The following is a 19,588-nucleotide window of genomic DNA, read 5'->3' on the forward strand; positions in this document are numbered from 1 at the left end:
AAGAGGAAAAGAAAAAAGAGAAAAAAAAAAAAAAAAAAAAAAATAAGAGAGAACAAAACAAAAAAAAAAAAAAAAATGAAAAAAAAAAATAATCCCCCCCCCCCCCCCCCCTCTATTTTTAGTTATATTAGGGTTTATTTTAGGTCAAAGTATAAAATAAAAAACTTGTGTGAAAATCTCAAACTTTCTTAATCTAACATTTAATAATTGTCACCTACACTCAATTCTTAAGACTTGAGTCACCCACACTTCATTTTAAAACTTTTTTGTCACCTATAATTTAATCTCTCTATTTTTATCTCTATCAAGAATAAAGGCTTGCATGATACTCGGTGGTAATACCCCCAAATCTGGAAATTCTTTTCATAATTTTAATGTTAATATGCAGTGTTATTAAATTTTTTGATTCTTTGGTTCGATACCAATTTTATTTTATCTAAAATTTTAATATTTGATTCATTCTCGATTTTGGGCTACTGGTTCTTCAGTGTAACTTAGGAATTGGGTGATATTTAATTACGGTTACCCCCTTTATCCATTTTTACTAGTTCATATTTAACTTAGTACACATTTTAAGAAATAACTAATAAAATGATGAATTTATTACATCATCTTTTAACTATAATAAATTTAATACTTTGAAATATATAATTATATAATAGTTAATAATAAGAGTAAATTAGGAATTGAGTGATAAAATATCTCTTGATTTTTTAGAGTGAATAAGTAAAAATGAACATCTATTTTTAGTATAGTTAACAAATAAGAGTGGACGGAGGGAGTAATATGTTCGAAAAATAAAGGGTAACTTACATAAATCCTGAATTTTTAAGGGTTGTAACACTTCTTACCATAATATTGTAAATTACAAAATATTCTGAATTTTAGTTTTTATGATACATATTTTTAGCCTTGATACATATGCATTGTGATACATTTATAATTGAGTACAACAACAACAATAACGTACCCAGTGTATTCTCATCTAGTAAAGTCTGGGGAGGGTAGAGTGTACGCAGACCATACCACTACCTCAGGAGAAGTAGAGAGGTTGTTTTCGATAGACACCCGACTTCGAACACATTTATAGAGTGATTAGTTAAATAAGGAAGCAACTGATTTTCAATTATTACTCGGAGTAAATCACGTGCAAATCGTGGCATAAATACATCTAGTTCTAGATGTATCATAATGGTACATCTGATAAAAATTATTCAATACTAATTTTAAATTCAATCTCACACATAGAAAAAAAAAATAGTTTACATATGTCAAAAATATGTTAAATGTATCAAACATTAATAGATGAATCAAAAAATATTTGTCATATGTATCACCGATATTTTGACAATAAATATATCACTCATATCTATCACCAATATACTAACAACAAATATATCACTCATATGTATTACCGTTTATAATACAAAAATGTATCAAAAAAATTAAGAACATTATATATGTATCAAACGCATTAACTAAAAATATATGTATGAATGCCGAATTAATAGAGATTCTTTTGCTTCTATAGTTATGATGATTTTTCAAAAGAATATGAATGTTTGTCAACATGAAACACACAATAAAACTTTTAAAATTTTAATGAAGTAAAAATTAATAGAGATGGGAAAAAATTGAACCAAATTGTAAATTGCAAGTGATAAGATTTGATGAAAATTTTTTAATTTGATTTTTTAAATATTTAAGAGATTCTCTTCAATTATTTACTCTCCTAAAATAAATACAAATCTATTACTTTCTTATTTAATATGTATCAAGAGGAAAAGGAGAAATTCGAGATTTTATGAAATATTTTAAAAGCTAAGGGATTTTTTGTATTTATATCTCTTAAGTTTGTATTTTTATGTAAATTTTCCAAAAATAAATGATCAAAAGTATTCCTCTGTTTCGTATTGCCTGGCCCGCGTTGACGTGGCATATCCTTTCCGTTAAACTTTAATTAGAAATGTAAACTAAACTAACTCCCTTCATTTTTTAATTTTTACTCCCTTATTTTTCATGAGTTAATTTGACTGAGTTTCAAAGTTGAACTAGTTTAGATTAATTTAATTTTTGAGAATTAGAATTTAGATATTCAAAAACTATACTAAAAGTACTAGAAATTGCGTTCTTTTTAAATTTGATCACCAAATACATCTTAAAATATTGGTCAAAGTTTGTATTGTTTGACCTTGGAAAAGTAAAGGAGAGCAAATAAAAAGAAGAGAAAGAAGTATTAATAGTTTGAAACTCTAAATTTGACTATTACTCTCTTTGTCCACCTTTACTTGTCTTGACTTGACCCACCTTTAAGGAACAACTAAAAGAATGACAATTTTTGTTATATCACTCTTTGAGAATAATACATTTAATACCTTGAAAAATACATTGAAAATCATCTATAATCAATACTTCTTAATAAGTTCATGTTTACTTGTCAGTATACTAAAAATAAATGTTCAACAATAATTATTTAATTTAAAAATCAATACATAATTTATAATCTGGTATTCATTTTACTCATACTATTAAATAAACTAAATTACCAAATGCAGTTTTTCAAAGTGACATAGTAAATTATTCATATTATTTATTTTTTGTTAGTGTATATTAAGTTAATAGTGAACAAACAAACAAAAACAAATGAAGTGAACTACAAAATAAACTAACTAATAAATTATCCCTTCATTTTTCATTTAAAAGCTATTTTGACTTGAAAACAATCAAAATAAATCAATCCAAACATGCCCTTAATAAGAGCACTATAAAATATTCTTTTTAAAAAAATTTTTTTTTTTTTAGATCATATGGAATATTCTAATTCTGTCTCGAATCTTTAGACAAACTTGCCCCCTTGTCACCCAAAAATCAAACGCAATTCTCTCTCTCTCACCTTTTACATCTCTAACAGCCCTTCCTAAAACCCTAAACCCTCACTCCCCATTTTCCACTGCAATAACAACAATGTCCGACGTTCCGCCGGATGTAATCACCGAAATACTCTCTCGACTCCCTGTAATATCACTTCTCAAATTCCGTTGCGTTTCGAAAGCCTTCAAAACCCTTATTGATAGTCCAAAGTTCATCAAAGCTCACATCAAACAACAGCAAGAACGCAACCCGAATGCTCATCTCAACCTCTTTCTCAAAGCCCACAACGAATCCGACAATCTTTTTTCACTCGAATTCACTTCAAACACGTCGACCCAACACCACCCAAAAGTGCTTGACCACCCACTAAAGCAGCTTGATGGACCAACTCAGGTGCTCGGTTCCTGTCGTGGGTTGGTTTTGATATCGAATAGCATGAGTGATAACGGGGTCTGGAATCCGTCTACTAAGAGGTTTCGTAAATTGCCTGTTTGGGAGTTTAATCCTTCCCGTAATAGTTCCGGTAGAGCCCCACACGGACGGGGACCGGGGTTGATGCAGATGAGTGGGGGGTTTGGGTATGATAAGGATGGGGAGGACTATAAGGTGGTTACCATTGGTCAGTGGTATCATCCTGATGATGAACCGAAGATGGTTTCGGAGGTGATGGTTTATAGTTTGAGGTATGGTGGGTGGAAGAAGGTCGAGGATTGTCCGTATTGGTTGGTTAAGGAGGAAAATGGCACGGCTGCTGGTGGTGCATTGTACTGGCTTGTGACCAAGGAGCCATTTTCATGTGTTAGATCGTGGATTCTTGTTGGTTTGAATCTTGGTACAGAGAGGTTTGAGAAGGTGCCATTTCCGGTGGGTTTGGGGAAGCCGTTCCAGTTGAATTTGGCGGTGTTGGGTAAATGCCTTTGCTTGATTTCGTGTTATTGTATAAGTGCAAAGAATCATGTTTTGGATCATGTTGATATGTGGATGATGAAGGATTTTGGGGTGGAACAGTCTTGGGTTAAGTTGTTTACAGTTGAGCAGTTGGATGGTCGTCAAAATTTCAGTTTCTTGAAACCGATAGTGTATTCAGGGACTGGTAAGGAAGTTCTGCTGGAGATGGATAATACGAAGCTTCTTTGGTATAGTCTTGAAAAGAAGTCAGTTAAGCCTGCTAAGGTTAGCGGTGGATTGGAATCTTTTGAATCCTTTGTCAATTTGGGAACTCTTGTCCCTTTGTATTATGGGGGTGGCGATGAAAAGGGTAAGAAGAAAGGGATGGAGGAACGAGATGACTCGGTGATAGAGGAACTCTGAAGCTACTTTGAAATTATGTAGGTAAATGAAAATTGGAAGGCATGTTTTATCTTATATTATATTGCCACTTTATTGTTGCTTATCTTTGGTAATACACTTGCCTGCTTTATTTGATCAAACTTTATAGTAGCTGAATACAGGGAACAAGGCTGTGACGGGGTAAAATGTTTGGGGAACTTATGAAGGATAATGCTGATATGAGTACTCGAATTAATTTTGCATTTTGCTGTAACTTGTAAAGCTTTGGAAGTTGAGATCATCTTAGCTGACTACTTGTTTTGGTAGTCTAATCGTGTCCTCTCAATTATAAAACTCTGTGATAACTTGGGCAAAGATAAATTGGAAACTCATCTAACTGGATCAGTTTCCTTGACTGTAAAAGAAAAATAACTCAGTCCGGGAGAGACTTCTTTACGATGTTACAACTTGGGATGTGTAAACTATGGCTCATTGACTCTCTTCTTGTTCTTTTAGTTCTCTGTTACTGTCACGACCCGAACTAGGGCCTGACCGTGACGGACATCTCGAACCATGAAAGCCCAGGCGTCCGACTCTATCTGGTAATCATGCACAACATTCATATAATAAAAGAAGATGCGGAAATATAATCGGATACGGAAACATGGTCATACTCTGGATTTAGTTTAACAATAAGGAATGAAATCCGAAATCAACTAAACAACATCTGAAACAGTCTGCGAAATCTCTACTACATAATCAAATGACAACTGTCTGAAATTGGGACAAGGCCCCCAGTGGATCTAAACAAAAATAAATAACATAATCTGAAAGACACAGGCCTTTTGGAATTAAGAAGGCTCACCAACTGCACTCTTTAAAACTGTCTGAAAACTCTACTGTTTAGCGGGACCTCTGAACTCAGCTTTGGACCCTGGGAGGTAGGGAGGTCAATACAAATGTATTGGTACGTAGAGCAAACCTAAAATAATAATTTATATTCAATATATATGAGAGCAATTTAAAACAGTTCATAAACATATCATATGGTTAGAAATCACATGGGCATTTTCGAAAGACTTTGAAAAATCATCTGAACTCTGTGACACTCTTTGTTTTACTTCTGCGCTAGGTGGTATACCCTACAACTCTGAAATTTCACGGGCTATATGGAATCCGTCATTGACTCGGCGGGAAAGCCTCCAACCCAAGTGTGCCGCAAGGGTTGAAGTCTCTGACTCTACTACGCCACACGGCCGTCGCTAGCGTAAAAAATAATATATCCGGATCGGCAAATCACGGTTTTAGGCTAAGAGTTACTTGAACTCAAGCCTTCTTCGGGTAACCACCTAACCCTCTTTAAGCCCATTTTTAATATTTTAGAACATGCATTCTCTGAAAACATATTCTGAAAACATACTCTGTTATGGCATACATACTTATGGTATTGTCATACCATTGACTTCCAAGTCACATTTCTGAGCCATTATTAGCATATTACAATCTCTGTTTTCAAAGCATAAATTCGGGACCACCATATCAATAAATCATTTCAAAGAACTCCTTCTCTAAAACTCATGTAAACACATGTATGCAACTCTCTTTGTCAAACTTTCAATGATGCAAGGTGGCCATGTCAAAACTCTTAATCTCATGCAAATCTTTCTCTTTTAACAAAATATATTTACATCAGGAAACTTCCTCTCTTAAATCTCTAAATCATGCTCAAAATACTATGTTATTTGAGTAAACTATTTTCAAGCCATAAATCATGCATTTCTATCAATCACCATAAGATCATAAACATAAAGTTATCACAAGAGAGGGATTTTCATTATTTGTGCTCTCAAATAAATCTTCAATTTCAAATTTCATACATATACTTATATATGTAAATCAATTTAAGGGGATAAGGCCTAAAGGCCAAAACAACAATATCATTAAACATGCATAAAGCATAATAAAATCATGGATTTCAAAACCCCTTTAACAAATTCATGCTTGATGATCTTTAAATCATAATTGAGTGTTTTCAACAAGCCCATGTAGTTTTAGGATAAACCCCACGTACCTTAATTTAGAAGCTTTTGAATGAACTCTCGCGTTAGGGATGCTATACGTATGATTGATGGGTGCTTCTTGTAGCCCTCGCAATGGGGATTCCGATTCTTGAAGAATTAAGAAAAAACTACGGTTAAATCTTGAGGTGTTTGAAAACCCTAGAGAGTGTTCTTGTGAATTTTTTGAAGGAAATATGAATAATGTGGTCACTTAGGAGTAAAATCCCGTATTTAAGCTGATAAGGGGATGGAAAATGCCCAGTATACCCTAAATGAGACGGAATAAAATATGACTGGGCGCCCGATTTTATGGGCCACCGCGATGCGCTACTATCGCAGTGACTCACTGGAAATTGACAAATGGGATTTTTAGGGTCACCGCGACGCGGAGCCATCGCGTTGTCCCACTGATTGGGACCTGGAACTTCAGCGCGACACGCCACAATCGTGCTAGGCAACTGAAATTTGACAATTGTTAAATAGACCACCTCCGCGACGCGCCAAGCACTAAAATGACGGTGTTTTACGATTAGGACTTAAATTAGCCATAACATCTTGCTCGAATATCTGATTTGGGCGAATCTTATATGACGGAAAGGTCATTCAATTTCCCACACTACATAATTGATTAACATGGAAAATTTGCATAGGATTTATGGCTTTTGGATCATCTACGCATAGAAATGAGGATTTTGTTCTAGCCCGAAATGCGGGGTGTTACAGTTACTTCTTAGTTCTTTTCTCTGCATAGTCTTACTTCCATTTTATTGCTTGGTGATTGAGGAATTCAAGTTGGACCTTTAAAGCAGCCATGGAGATGTTTATAATTAGAATATAGAGGTAAGTGAAATGCATGTTTCATCTTATATGCGGAACAACAGTATCTGTCTAAATCCTGATTCTCTTTTTCTAGTGAGATATGTTATAGGAGTAGTCAAATTTAACTGTATTTCACTGTCAGGCTTCTAATGGTCTGGAAGTTAGATTATCTTATCTTAGTTGATGACTACTTTTGTGGTTGTCTAATCCTGCCTTCTCAATTATAAAACCTTGTCGTCCATTTTGTCCAAGTTAAGTTTGAAAATCATCTTAGCCTTGACCTAACCAAAAAAATGACTCGGTCTATGACAGACTGCTTTACGAAATTACAACTTGGAATATGTAAACTTTGGCTCGTTGACTGTCTTGCTGTTATGTGGTTCTTCTTTCTCTTGTTTTCAAGTTTTCATTCAAATAGACATCAAGTCGAAGACATCTTTAAAATCATTAAATAGTTTGATCAAATTCTGAATCTTCTACATTACTCTGTCCTCCCTTTATCATTTTTCTCACTTCCAGCTTGCATTATACTTAAGCTAGTGTTATCAACTTATGAACTGTACATTACATTTCTAATTTGGGCCACTAATGGTTATACAAGTTAGCTTCCTATCGTACATCTAACCAGAAGGCTATGGAATTCTCCAAAGCTTCCAAAAATAAATGGTAGATTGAGTAATCAGAATATTCATTGTGTTATAAATAGTTCTTGCAAAGTCCTTTGAAGTGATTGGATAACTAACTAAACCAGTTAAAAAAAACCTTTTGGTGGAAGAACTATTAGAGTGGGTAAAAGTTTCATATTGGTTGGGGAATGGACTAGTGGTTTACTTATATGGATTTGGGTAATCCTCACCTTTTGAGCTAGCTTTTGAGGTTGAGTTAGGCCCAAGGTTCATTCTTGACATGGTATCAGAGTCAGGTCCATCCCCGTTTTGGACTTCCGGTCCACGTGCCAGAGCCAGTTGGGCCTGGGCGTGAGGGGGGTGTTAGAGTGGGTAAAAAGTCCCACATTGGTTGGGGAATGGACTGGTAGTTTGCTTATATGGACTTGGCTAATCCTCCACTCATGAGCTAGCTTTTGAAGTTAAGTTAGGCCCGAGGACCATTCTTGACATGGTATCAGAATCAGGTCCATTCCCGTTTTGGGCTCCCGATCCACGCGTCAGTGCCAGTTAGGCCTGGACGTGAGGGGGTGTTAGAGTGAGTAAAAGTTCCATATTGGTTGAGGAATGGACTAGTGGTTTGCTTACATAGACTTGGGTAATCCTCACCTCTTGAGCTAGCTTTTGAGGTTGAGTTAGACCCAAGGTTCATTCTTGACATGAACTGCGTGCGAGGTTGAGTTTGACATGTTCTACATACAATTAAGGCCCCTTTCCTGTCTGCCACGTCATTCAGTTTACGTGTTTGTGCTGATTCCTCAACACTGTTCCTTACCAGAGTTATTGTTGTTCTTGCAGGGAGGATGCTTTTCAGTTGACGAAGGGATGGTGAATATATAGAGACCCTTCTGTTTATCTCTAGCTCTCCTCTATATGCACATATAGAGTTGGTGCAATATCTGTCATTTCTCTTTTGTTAGCTAAACAAACTGTTGTCACTGGAAAACTTATCTGTTGATGCAAGTTATTCTGCTATTTAATCTAGACATTCTAAAGACCACCTGATGAGAAGTGGTGATAGTAGAATTAACTAGTACATTGAATCTTCACCTATGTATCTAGTATAGTATAAGTGTCTTTTTGGCTGTTGGAAACTTCTGGTTTACATATGACCGATATTTTGCCTGCTGGTTCTAGCGTTAATATTTCGTAGTTAGGTAATTAACATTAGTAATTAGTTCTACTTGTGTTGATCTAGTTTATTTATGTCCGTGTTCTCATTTGGTAGCACATTTCCGACTCTCTGCTATCTTATATTACTGTTCTAGTTTAAATGATATGTTTTGTTGAGATATTTGTGCTAGATGCTCATAACTTGTAACACCAGATCCCTGGGTGTATATTAGTTTTTCCGCATTATGACTTCAAACATATGTTTGTACGGCTATCGAGTTTGCTCAACGTGTTGAGTAGAGCTGTCAATACGGGTTAGCCCAGCCCATCTGAGCTAGCCCATGCGGGTTTTGAGTTTGACGGGTCAGCGTGGGCTTTATAAAATGAAAAGGGCTAGCCCACGCTAATTTAATTAGTCAAATTAATTAAAATACACATAGTATTAATGTTTGTTAATCAAAAGGGAGCCAGAGCTCAAATCACCCAAAGTAGGAAGAAAACAAAGAGGTGGCACTACTCAATCGGAAACATCACGGTTGAAAGTCGATGGCGCGTTGAGGGAGATATAGTGAAAAAGAGGCGGCTAGCTAAACTAAGGAAATTAGAAAAGTGAAGAGTACAATGTACTCTTTCTATTTTAGTGGTAGATATTTAATTATTTTATTATTTATTAGATAGGAAAGTAAGAAACTTTTCAGTTTTCATTTTCTTTATTAATAGAACCGGTCAATGGTCATCATTGGACTTGATTGTTTTTTAACTCTTTTATTATTTTTCAGTATTTTATTTTATTTTTAAATTATTTATTATTTGATTGACGGGCCGGCCCACGGGCTAGCCCAACCCACATTCCTCAAACCCTACGAGCCATGGACTTATCCGAGTCGGGCTAAAAAGCCCTGTTCTTAAATAAACTGCAAAAATTAAAGTCCACCCCATCAAATTACAGGCCGGACTGGGCTGGCCCACCGGGCCTTGGCCCATATTGACGGCTCTAGTGTTGAGATTAGGTGTCATGGGACTTGAGTAAACCAGGAAGAAGTGGGCGACCAAAATGGTCCTCTATTTATTTAAAATATTAAAATATGTCATATATTTAAAATAATATCAAAATAGGCATGATTCACATTTTTTGTGAGTTTTATCTTTTTCTCTTGATGAAAGTTTGACAACGGAGTTAACTTTTAGAAAAAGTTTTAAGCTCACTAAAAATGTGAGTTATCCATTTTAATTTTATAAAGATCACAAAGATGTGTGTGATATATTTATTTTTATAGAACTCACAGAATTATGTGAGTTATTTATTTTTATTTTATAAAATCCACATTATGTGAGCTTTTTATTTTTATTTTTGTAATTATATGCTCCATTTTATTTTACTTGTCTCAGATTAATTTGATACATTTATCAAGAAAAATAATTACTAACATGACTAGTTTACCATAGTATCCCTATTAAATGATGTTTACATTTTAATTTGAAGAAAAAGTAATTAATGCAAAGGATAAAAATAAAATAAAAAAAGTTTGTCTCTTTTTGATTTGTGAAAAAATGACAAGTAAAATGAGAAATCAAATTAGAAAATTTGGGACAAGTAAAATGAGATGAAGGGAGTATTTTTATTTTGTGAAGTTCACTAATTATGTGAGTTATCTGCCTTTATCTTATAAAACTCACTAATGATGTGAGTTATTCAAATATAAAATAAATAACTCACCATTTAAGTGAGTTATTCATTTTAGACATGTCATCCGACAATCTTTATTAGTGGTATGAAATATGAATATAGCGTGAAAAATATATGAGTTATGTGCACAAATTTATTAACGATGTGAAATATATTTTTTTCCATCAAATCTCAAAAGTCTCCTATTTAAAAAGATGTTTATATTCATTCTCTATTCATTTTTTCTTTTCAAATTCAATTCTTCTTTTTCAAACTTATTTAAATTCAATTCTTCTTTTCAAAACTTGATCCAATCTTTAAAAATAAAAAAAGATATCGGACGTGTTAAAGTTACACTTTTTAAATATATTAAAGCTTGTAGAATTTTATTTTTATGATTTTTTTCTGCAATATTTGATTAATAGAAGGTTGTGTAAGCTTCACAAATTGTGCTTCTGGTTGGACATGGAGCAAGGGACGCAATGTAGTAGTCATCATGAACACTAAAGTACAACACAATTAGCTTGACATTAGCTAGACATGTTGAATGGACAAGCATTGAAACAAACGATTGGTTAAACATTAGTTAGACAATTTGCTCAACATTAGTTAGACATTTTGAACTTACAATTCAAACAAATGATTTGAACCAAATTTTAAAAAAAAAATAAAAAATTAAAAAATTACCTCAGCTTGAATCATAATAATTTCTCGAGCACCGAACAATAACAACGCAGGACCAATGATTGAGAATCTACTAAAATTTGTGTTGGGAGATCAGACATGGAGAATTGAAGTACGAATTTGTAGAATTTTGCTATTTTTAAAGGTGAATCGCAGATAAATATGAATTGGGGTAAGGGACCGTCAAAGAATAAAGAAATTTTTTAAATTCAATAGATAACTCGCACAATATGTGAGTTTATAAAAATAAATATATAACTCACATATTATATGAACTTTGTAAAATTAAAAAGGATAACTCATATTTTTGTGAGCTTTACATTTTTTCTAAAGCTTAACTCCGTTGTCGAACTTTCGCTAAGAGAAGGATAAAATTAACAAAAAATGTGAGTAAACCTATTTTGGTATTACTTTAACTAAAATTTATACAAAGCCCCAACTTAAGTATCACTTATTACATTATAAAATCCCAACTCTCAAAATATATTACAAAAATTTCAGTTTTTCAATTTCTCACTCAAAAAGTACATATAAATAACTTTACTAATTTTTGTAGAGCTTGTTCTTGTTGGAAGAAGCCTAAAATCAAGTAGTCATTATGACAATGTTTGAATTCATTAGTATTATTGAATTCATTACCATTTTTTATTCAAACTCTTACTCCATTGCATTTAATTCTTACAAAAATGTCATTTTCAACATTCTGTAATTTTTAAGATCTGAGATTAATTTTTTTTTTTTTACTTTATAAAAAAATAATAGATTCTGATTAAACAATTTCTTGCATGTTTCATTCAATAGAATAAGTTCAAACTCCTTTTTTTTTTCCGACTTTGAGTAAGATTTTCTTTTTCTACTTCACCAAAATTTAAAATTCTATAGAATAAGTTCTTTTATGTACTCCATTCACTCATTATTACTTAGTAAATGGATGATACTCGTCTTTTAGTTTAGGATTAACTCAATTAGACCATTGTGAACCAACGAATTCGGTTATTGGGTTCGTTCCCGGAGAATTTGATTACGAGGATCCTAATTTTGTTGAAAACAGATCAAATATCATAACGATCCCATTAACATGAAGAAGCTCAGAAAAACTGCTGATTGAAGTTCAAAAAATCAAATCAGAGGAGTATTATTTGATTGTTATTTTTTTAATTCTTTGATTATTTTTATTTTTTCATCAATGTGAGTTTTTTCATAATTTTGAGGGTGCATTAGTAGTTATCAGTGTATGTAAATATCAGTACTGACGTATATGGTAGACATATACATAATTACTGGTACGTATTTAAAATATAATGAGATGATTGTTTATTGTACTGGGATATAGTATTTTTTTTCCATCGATGTGAATTTTTTTATTTTTTTATTTTTGAATATGGTTGTTAGTTTTGCATTATTATGTTGGATTTTTCATAAATTTAATGGTGCATTAGCAGTTGTCAGTGTATATACATATCAATATTTATGTATATGGTAGATATATACATAACTGTTGAAAATTATTTAAAATATAATGTTATGTATAGTTCATATACATCACAGACTTTGTGTATTGTATTTTTATAATTTCTATAGGAATTGTTTGATTTAGTTATACCATATACATACTAGAAGTTATGTATATATGCTACTATTATGCATAGTTAATATTTTATGAAAGAAAGGTTTATGGGATTAGGTTGTTTTGGAGTATGTCTTGACTGATTTTTTTGATGCAATATGCATATCAGTGTTTTTTCAGTAATGAGAGGATTTTTCTTTTTATTTTTATTTTTATTTTTGAATATGATTGTTAGTGTGGACATTGTTATGTGTGTTTTTTCATTAATGTGACTGTGCTTTAGTAGTAATCAGTCTATATACATAACATTAAATATGTATGTATATTATTTGCATGCAGGAGACTGTGGAGTGTTTGTTGTTGGGTATATATGTATATTATTTGCATGCAGGAGATTGTTGAGTGTTTGTTGTTGGATATATAGAATACCTAAGAGAAGAAATTGTTGTGCTTTCAGTTGATTTTGAAGCAGAATACCATCGTATGAGATACGCATCATTTCTTTGGAGTTATGATTTACAAAATGCAAAGAAATGTTATGTTAGTGACAATGATGACCCTCCAAGACCAAGGATAAAATTTGTCCCCGTACCTGAAGAAACAGGAATAGTTAGAATTGAATAGTCTTAAAGATGCTTGTGGTGAAGATTTTTTTTCTTTCTGTGAATTTGTTAGGATTTGAATTATTAAACTAATTTAGGTGTTTTGTATGTACAAAGTGACTAGAACATATTAACTTAGGTTTTTGGATTATTAGTTAAACTATTTTCCTGCATGATATTATGTGTTGTGCCTATTACTTTTTGTTATAACATGCGTATATGTGTTATAAAAACTAGTATATGTTAATCTTATGAAAATGATAACAATATATACAAAATGTTTATGTAATTATCTATATATAATTGATTTATGGATATTTTATATTCAAGCTATTAATCTAATTCAACCTATTAGATTAGCTTATGCGTTTTCATATTTTAACTATTCAATGACATGAAAGCATGAATTCATCACAAAAATGTAAACTTACACCACCATATTTATATTTCAAAATAATGACAATAGCAAATTCAACTTTTCGAACAACCTAAATTAATATATTTAGGCACATTGCAACATACATATAGCAGACGCAAAGACAAGGAATCTATATATTTTATGTATATATTTATACATTAAAGCTAAAAATATCATATACCTACTTTATTATCATAATTATTGTATGATTATCAATACATAGGTATATCCGTTCATCAATAACAAATTCATATAACAATACACATAAGCAGACATAATTTCAACATATTTCTTGTCATATACATAGAATTACAATGTAAATATCGTCATATACATAGAATTATTATGTATAAGTAGTCATATACATGGACTTACTATGTATATTTAGTCACGAACATAGACTTATAATGTATGTATAGTCATATACATAGAATAACAATGTATATGCATTCACATACATAAATATTGAAATTATACCTAACAACACTGTACTGATAAATTTAGAATATATAATAGTTATATAAAAATTTCATAAGACTATCTAATAGGTTGAATTAGATAAGACCAATACATAAACTTTCACATACATTAGTATCGGACTTTGTATTCATTGAATTTATGCATAAGACTGAATATCCAAACTATTTGTTAACACATACATTGAAGTAATGCATAGAAATTATATATTGTTACATGTATGTGTAACACATGCACATGCACATACATACCTACTTGAAAAGAAACATGGAAACAAAACACTTTAATTTACATAGATTTGCGGTTAAAGACACCAGTCAATTAAAGAATAACATAATAGAACATTAGCGATTTACACTTTGAAATAAAAATTAAAATACCAAAAATAAAGAAACGGTAAACTGAATAAAAATGATATTCAACTGATTGCAGCAGAAAACAACTAAAATAGTTCAAAAAAATACAAATAATTGCTAAATGATAAATGAGTGAATAAAAATTGTATGTAGAGTCATTGATAGCTCATTTCTCCTTCGAAAAAAGTTACAAGAACGCCTATTTTGACTGGCATGTCCGCATCGTACACATCAATTTATGCTTGATGACAGTGTTTCACTTGATTGTAACAACAGTTTTGTTGATGACAGTTTTTCGCTCTCGAATGATGACATCAGTTTTCTTGTAAGTAGATGTTTTCAGTGTTCATTTACAATACTCATTGTAACATCGGAGTACATAACTGAAAAAAATATAATATGATTAATATATTTAAAAATTTGAAGTATGTCGTAAAGTCGTTAAGAAGATTAATACGTATGTATATTACAAATACAACTTTTAAATTTTTTTTAGAATATATACATATCAATTATCATTCCGGATACGAGTAGATGATTCAGTACCTAATACAAATAGATGATTCAACTCGACATACAAATTCACACAATTATCATTCCGAATACGAATAGATGATTCATTACCATCGACACCATAGTGTACATCAATTGATTTTCAAGCTTCGTCAATGTCTAATTCAGCAACAACTGTCGAAATCAACTTCAAATACATTACTAATTTTGCGACAACAATCCCTTCACTTTTGTATTTAACATATTTCATTTCGCATTTTCATTCACCGGAGTGTCTCAAAAGAATTCAATATTCATCTTCTTTAAATAAAAATAAATTCAATTTTTTTTAAAGAGACCATTAATCAATGATTACATTGTTTGTGATTTCTATTATTTGATTGATTCTTTTAATGTATTATTGTTTTTAAAATTTGAAATAGTTGTTACACAAATTAAGGAAAGCAGTAATTCATCATTAATGTTGTTGCCTTAACTGTGTGCTAAATAGAAGAAAAATCAGTTAATTTCCCATTAAAACGTCCTAATTAGATCTTCATATACATAGAGTCTTATGTATATAACGGTTGAGTTATGTATATTAATCAGGAGAGAGAACAAATTAATTAAGAAGATGGGAGAGAAGATAATTATATTTAATAGGATTGGGATTTATGTCATTTATACTTACTTTAAATACATGATATATTTTGATATTTTAATTAAATGGTGGGCCCATTTTGATCACCCACTCTTCAGGAAGAACCGCACTTCAAAAGTTAGCTACTGAGGTGGGCGGACCCAAATCAAATAAAAAAAAGCAAAAAAAAATATGGAACTTACAAAAATCCCTAAAATTTTAAGTGATATTACATTTTATCCCAACTATTTAATTAATTACATCTTATTTTGATTTTTTAAAATCGTAATACATATGTTATAAGATGATACATATAAAAAGTGATACATTTAAAACTGACTAGATATTTATTTAACAAAGTAACTGATTCTCTTTTATTATGTGGAGACTATAATAATAAGTATTTTGCTTGACAAGAAATCTTTTCCCTTTTTAGATTTGAAACCGCTTGTTTTGCGTCATAAAAAATAACGCCAAAACTTCTGACATCTATTGTCCCAACTCCTCTTTCCCTCCTTATAACAATTTTTGAAGAGATTTTTGTTAGAATTAAAAAGCAAAAAACAGTTCAAGAAATTGCGCCATAAGAAACTCTTTTCTTGAACTGGACAATTTCTTGAATTGGACAATAACAACAACATTCACGTGCTCCCTCTAATTCTTCTTCTTCTTTTTCTTTTTCTTTTTTTGCTTGAAGTAAAGCTACTAATTCTTTTTTTTTTCTTTCCGTAGCATGTTAAGCACTCTTATATATTCAATATATATGATACATTTAGCATAGTAGACATATAAGTTCAAGTTTGAAATTTTTGATTTATATTTAAAGAGTGTGAGTTTGAAATTTATAAGATTCATATTAAATGTTTATGAAAGTTCTGTTATTCATATTAATATTGTCCACATTAGTTTTAAGAGATTATTTGTTATATTATTGATACATTTTTATAGTTGAAATAAATATGCTGAGAAAAACACAATTAAAAAGTTGATTCATTTATTCATACGTTAAATGTATCACTCATTTGTAAATGAATCAAAAAAATAATAGATATAGAAATATGCAGGACATATGTATCACCAATAATCTGACCGTAAATATATCACTCATACATTGTCAATAAAATGTATTACCAATAATATAACAGCAAGATATATCACCCACGCATTGTCAACAAATGTATCACCCATATACTGATAACAAAAGTATCATATATGAATCACCGTTACACTATGAAAACGTATCCACAGTATTAATAGTTTTATATATGGATCAAGCGGATTAACAAAATTCATGCACAACTTGTATCTGCGTTAGATTAACGAAAATTAATATTTTTATATATGTTTCTGCGTTGTTTAATATTAACTTAAAATCCATTTAAATAATTAACTCACCTTTTTGAAATAACCGGAAAATTTTATAATTTAATATAGTACATTGATGCTTTGAAGAAGATGGAGTAATGCAAACGAAAGACGTTTTAACTAATGATAATTTGGGAGAGATTTTAGGGAAGTAAATTTTTGGGGGGAAAGTGGTTTGGAGATGGAAGATGTTTTAATTGATTATTATTTGGGAGAGATTTTAGAGAAGGAAATCTTTGAAAAAAAAATATCTTCCATGAGTTAATGGTGGAGTAAAAATAGAATGTGGTGGATTAAAAATAGGATGTGGGGGTTTGTTGATATGTATCAAGAGTAAAAGTTGAAAACCAAAATTTTATGTAAATTTTAAAAAGCTAAGGAATATTGGATAATATAGTCTCTTAAGTTTGAGTTGTGTAATTTATCCAAAAAAATAGAGTGAGGTTAAACTTCTTGAATAAAAAGAATACAATTAGAAAAATAATTGAAATCATTTTGAAGAGAACATTTGTTCCGATACTGCACAAATACGATCTGATTATATATCATATATGTGGGTATATATGGTGTATCAAGAACAAAAATAATATGACTATGATCTAATTGTAAAAATTTTCTTTACCAAGAAGAAGATGTAAGTTCGATCCCCCCAATCCATCCAAGATTCAAGATAAAGTAATTTTTTACTATTTATTATTTAATTTCATAAATTACATTAAATATATCCTTAAATTAAGAATTTAATATAGTTGGCTGTGATAGTGTAGTGATTCTATTCCTCCGCTATTTTTTGTTTTGCCTTCTACCTCAAAAAGCGAAAGGCAGGAATTCATTACAAGTTAGCAGAGTTAATTCTAAAATAATTTGGCGAAACAAGGTGTTGCTTACATAAGCAACACACTATCTCCCCAATTAATCGATTTGGAATTCAAGTCTCCCTTATAATAGGATCATGACAGAATCACATCTTTAATCGGTTACAATCTTTTTTGGGTGAATAATTGCAGAGTTTAGTTTTATTGTCATTAAGAATTTAATTTTCCATGGCTCATAGGTAATTTGAATCTAGTATTTAACTAGAGAACTTTTTCGCACTACGCGCGATTATTAAATTTTCTTATAATTTATAATATAAACTTTTTTCAGTTATCTAAATACTATAATAATCACAATAATGTATTTTCATTAATTTATATTTTAAAAAATTGATAATTTATAAAAAAAAAAAAATAATTATAATGTTAATTTATATGTGTATTTTGGATTTGAGGATATTGACCACTTAATGATATGTTCATTCACATTTTTAATTAAAAAAATAAAGATAAAAAATTCATGATTACTTACATGATTTTGCAACAATCTTGATTCCAATTCATCTCAAACTTATTAATCAGTCTCGTTGGTTTGCTTCTTTTTATTTTATATATTCATGTGAATCCCAAATAATTTTCAGTCATAATTAATTTTCATAATTCTTAAATCATAGGTTTTTTTCAAGTAAAAGTTGACTGTAATAGAAGTTTATGTACTAAAAGTAAAAAAGGTTTATTAAACAAAATCACCACACATGTCTTTCTTTACTCTTTTTATACTTTGGAGATGCTAACAATCTTTTCTATTTTACACTTTATATTAGTTTTACTACTACTTGATCATCTCAAAATTTGCTATTATTTAAGAATCATAAGAGCGTAAATTCAATCCAAAGAATTCTAGAGCAAAAATTAAATTTTAAATTAAAGTGGATTAACAATAAAAGAGCATTAGAAAAACTAATAATTTTGATGTCATGATACATTATTATAGATTATCATATGAATAGCTCAATATAACACATAGGTTAGTCATTATTATCTTTTTATCTCCCATCTTTAGCACATTATTACACATTAATAAAATTAATTAAAAGAAAAAGTGAAGATCACTGCAATATATCTTTATAGCCTTCACAAATTCTTAATTTTGTAGGTTGTTGTATGAGTATGACTCTTCATTTTTTTCATTTATTCTCTATAATTATTTAGTTAATATCTTATATATACATAGTTTTTAATTAGTTGAAGAAAATTTGTTAACATATAATATACAGATAAAATAAATTAGTTAATTAAAATAACTTAAATACACAAAAAGAAAATGAATTGTTCACATAAAAATCTAAATAATTTTTCTTTCGTCTTTATTGAATCTATAAATATATAAAAGCAAAACATAAGTAAGACAAGATGTTTTCAAACTTATCTCTTATAAAATTTAAATGTTATAAAATATATTTAAATATAATTTATTTACATATTAGGGAAAGATAAAAATTATTGATGATAATAATAATAATGATAAATATGCATTTAATTTAAAAAAATATTTATAAATATTAAAAAAAAATATTAATATAACTAATATTAATAATAGTAGTACACACTTACATAGTAGTACTTTTAGTTTTTTTTTTTAAAACAGGCGTGGTAGTAGTAGTACTGAATAATAATAATAATAATAATAATAATAATAATAATAATAA

General features: G+C 30.4%; 1 protein-coding gene across 2 annotated transcripts; it reads left to right on the forward strand.

Moving 5' to 3' along the window:
* The first annotated feature begins 2,815 nt into the window (after nt 1-2,815).
* On the forward strand, nt 2,816-8,778 carry LOC107875351 (F-box protein CPR1). 2 transcript variants are annotated; one of them, XM_016722042.2, is made up of 2 exons: nt 2,816-4,199; nt 8,483-8,778. In XM_016722042.2, the coding sequence occupies exon 1, from the start codon at nt 2,965-2,967 to the stop codon at nt 4,180-4,182; it is 1,218 nt and encodes a 405-aa protein (XP_016577528.2). In that variant the 5' UTR covers nt 2,816-2,964; the 3' UTR covers nt 4,183-4,199; nt 8,483-8,778. The 2 variants fall into 2 exon arrangements, with proteins under 2 accessions (XP_016577528.2, XP_016577545.2); XM_016722059.2 differs by having other exon boundaries at nt 2,829-4,203.
* Nucleotides 8,779-19,588: the final 10,810 nt, after the last annotated feature.

Source organism: Capsicum annuum, chromosome 1 (genome assembly GCF_002878395.1).
Source record: "Capsicum annuum cultivar UCD-10X-F1 chromosome 1, UCD10Xv1.1, whole genome shotgun sequence".
NCBI classification, from domain to species: Eukaryota; Viridiplantae; Streptophyta; class Magnoliopsida; order Solanales; family Solanaceae; genus Capsicum; species Capsicum annuum.

What these genes read in the sequence shown, in the direction of transcription:
- LOC107875351 (XM_016722042.2), top strand. Translation starts at nt 2,965, where the DNA reads ATGTCCGACGTTCCGCCGGATGTAATCACCGAAATACTCTCTCGACTC.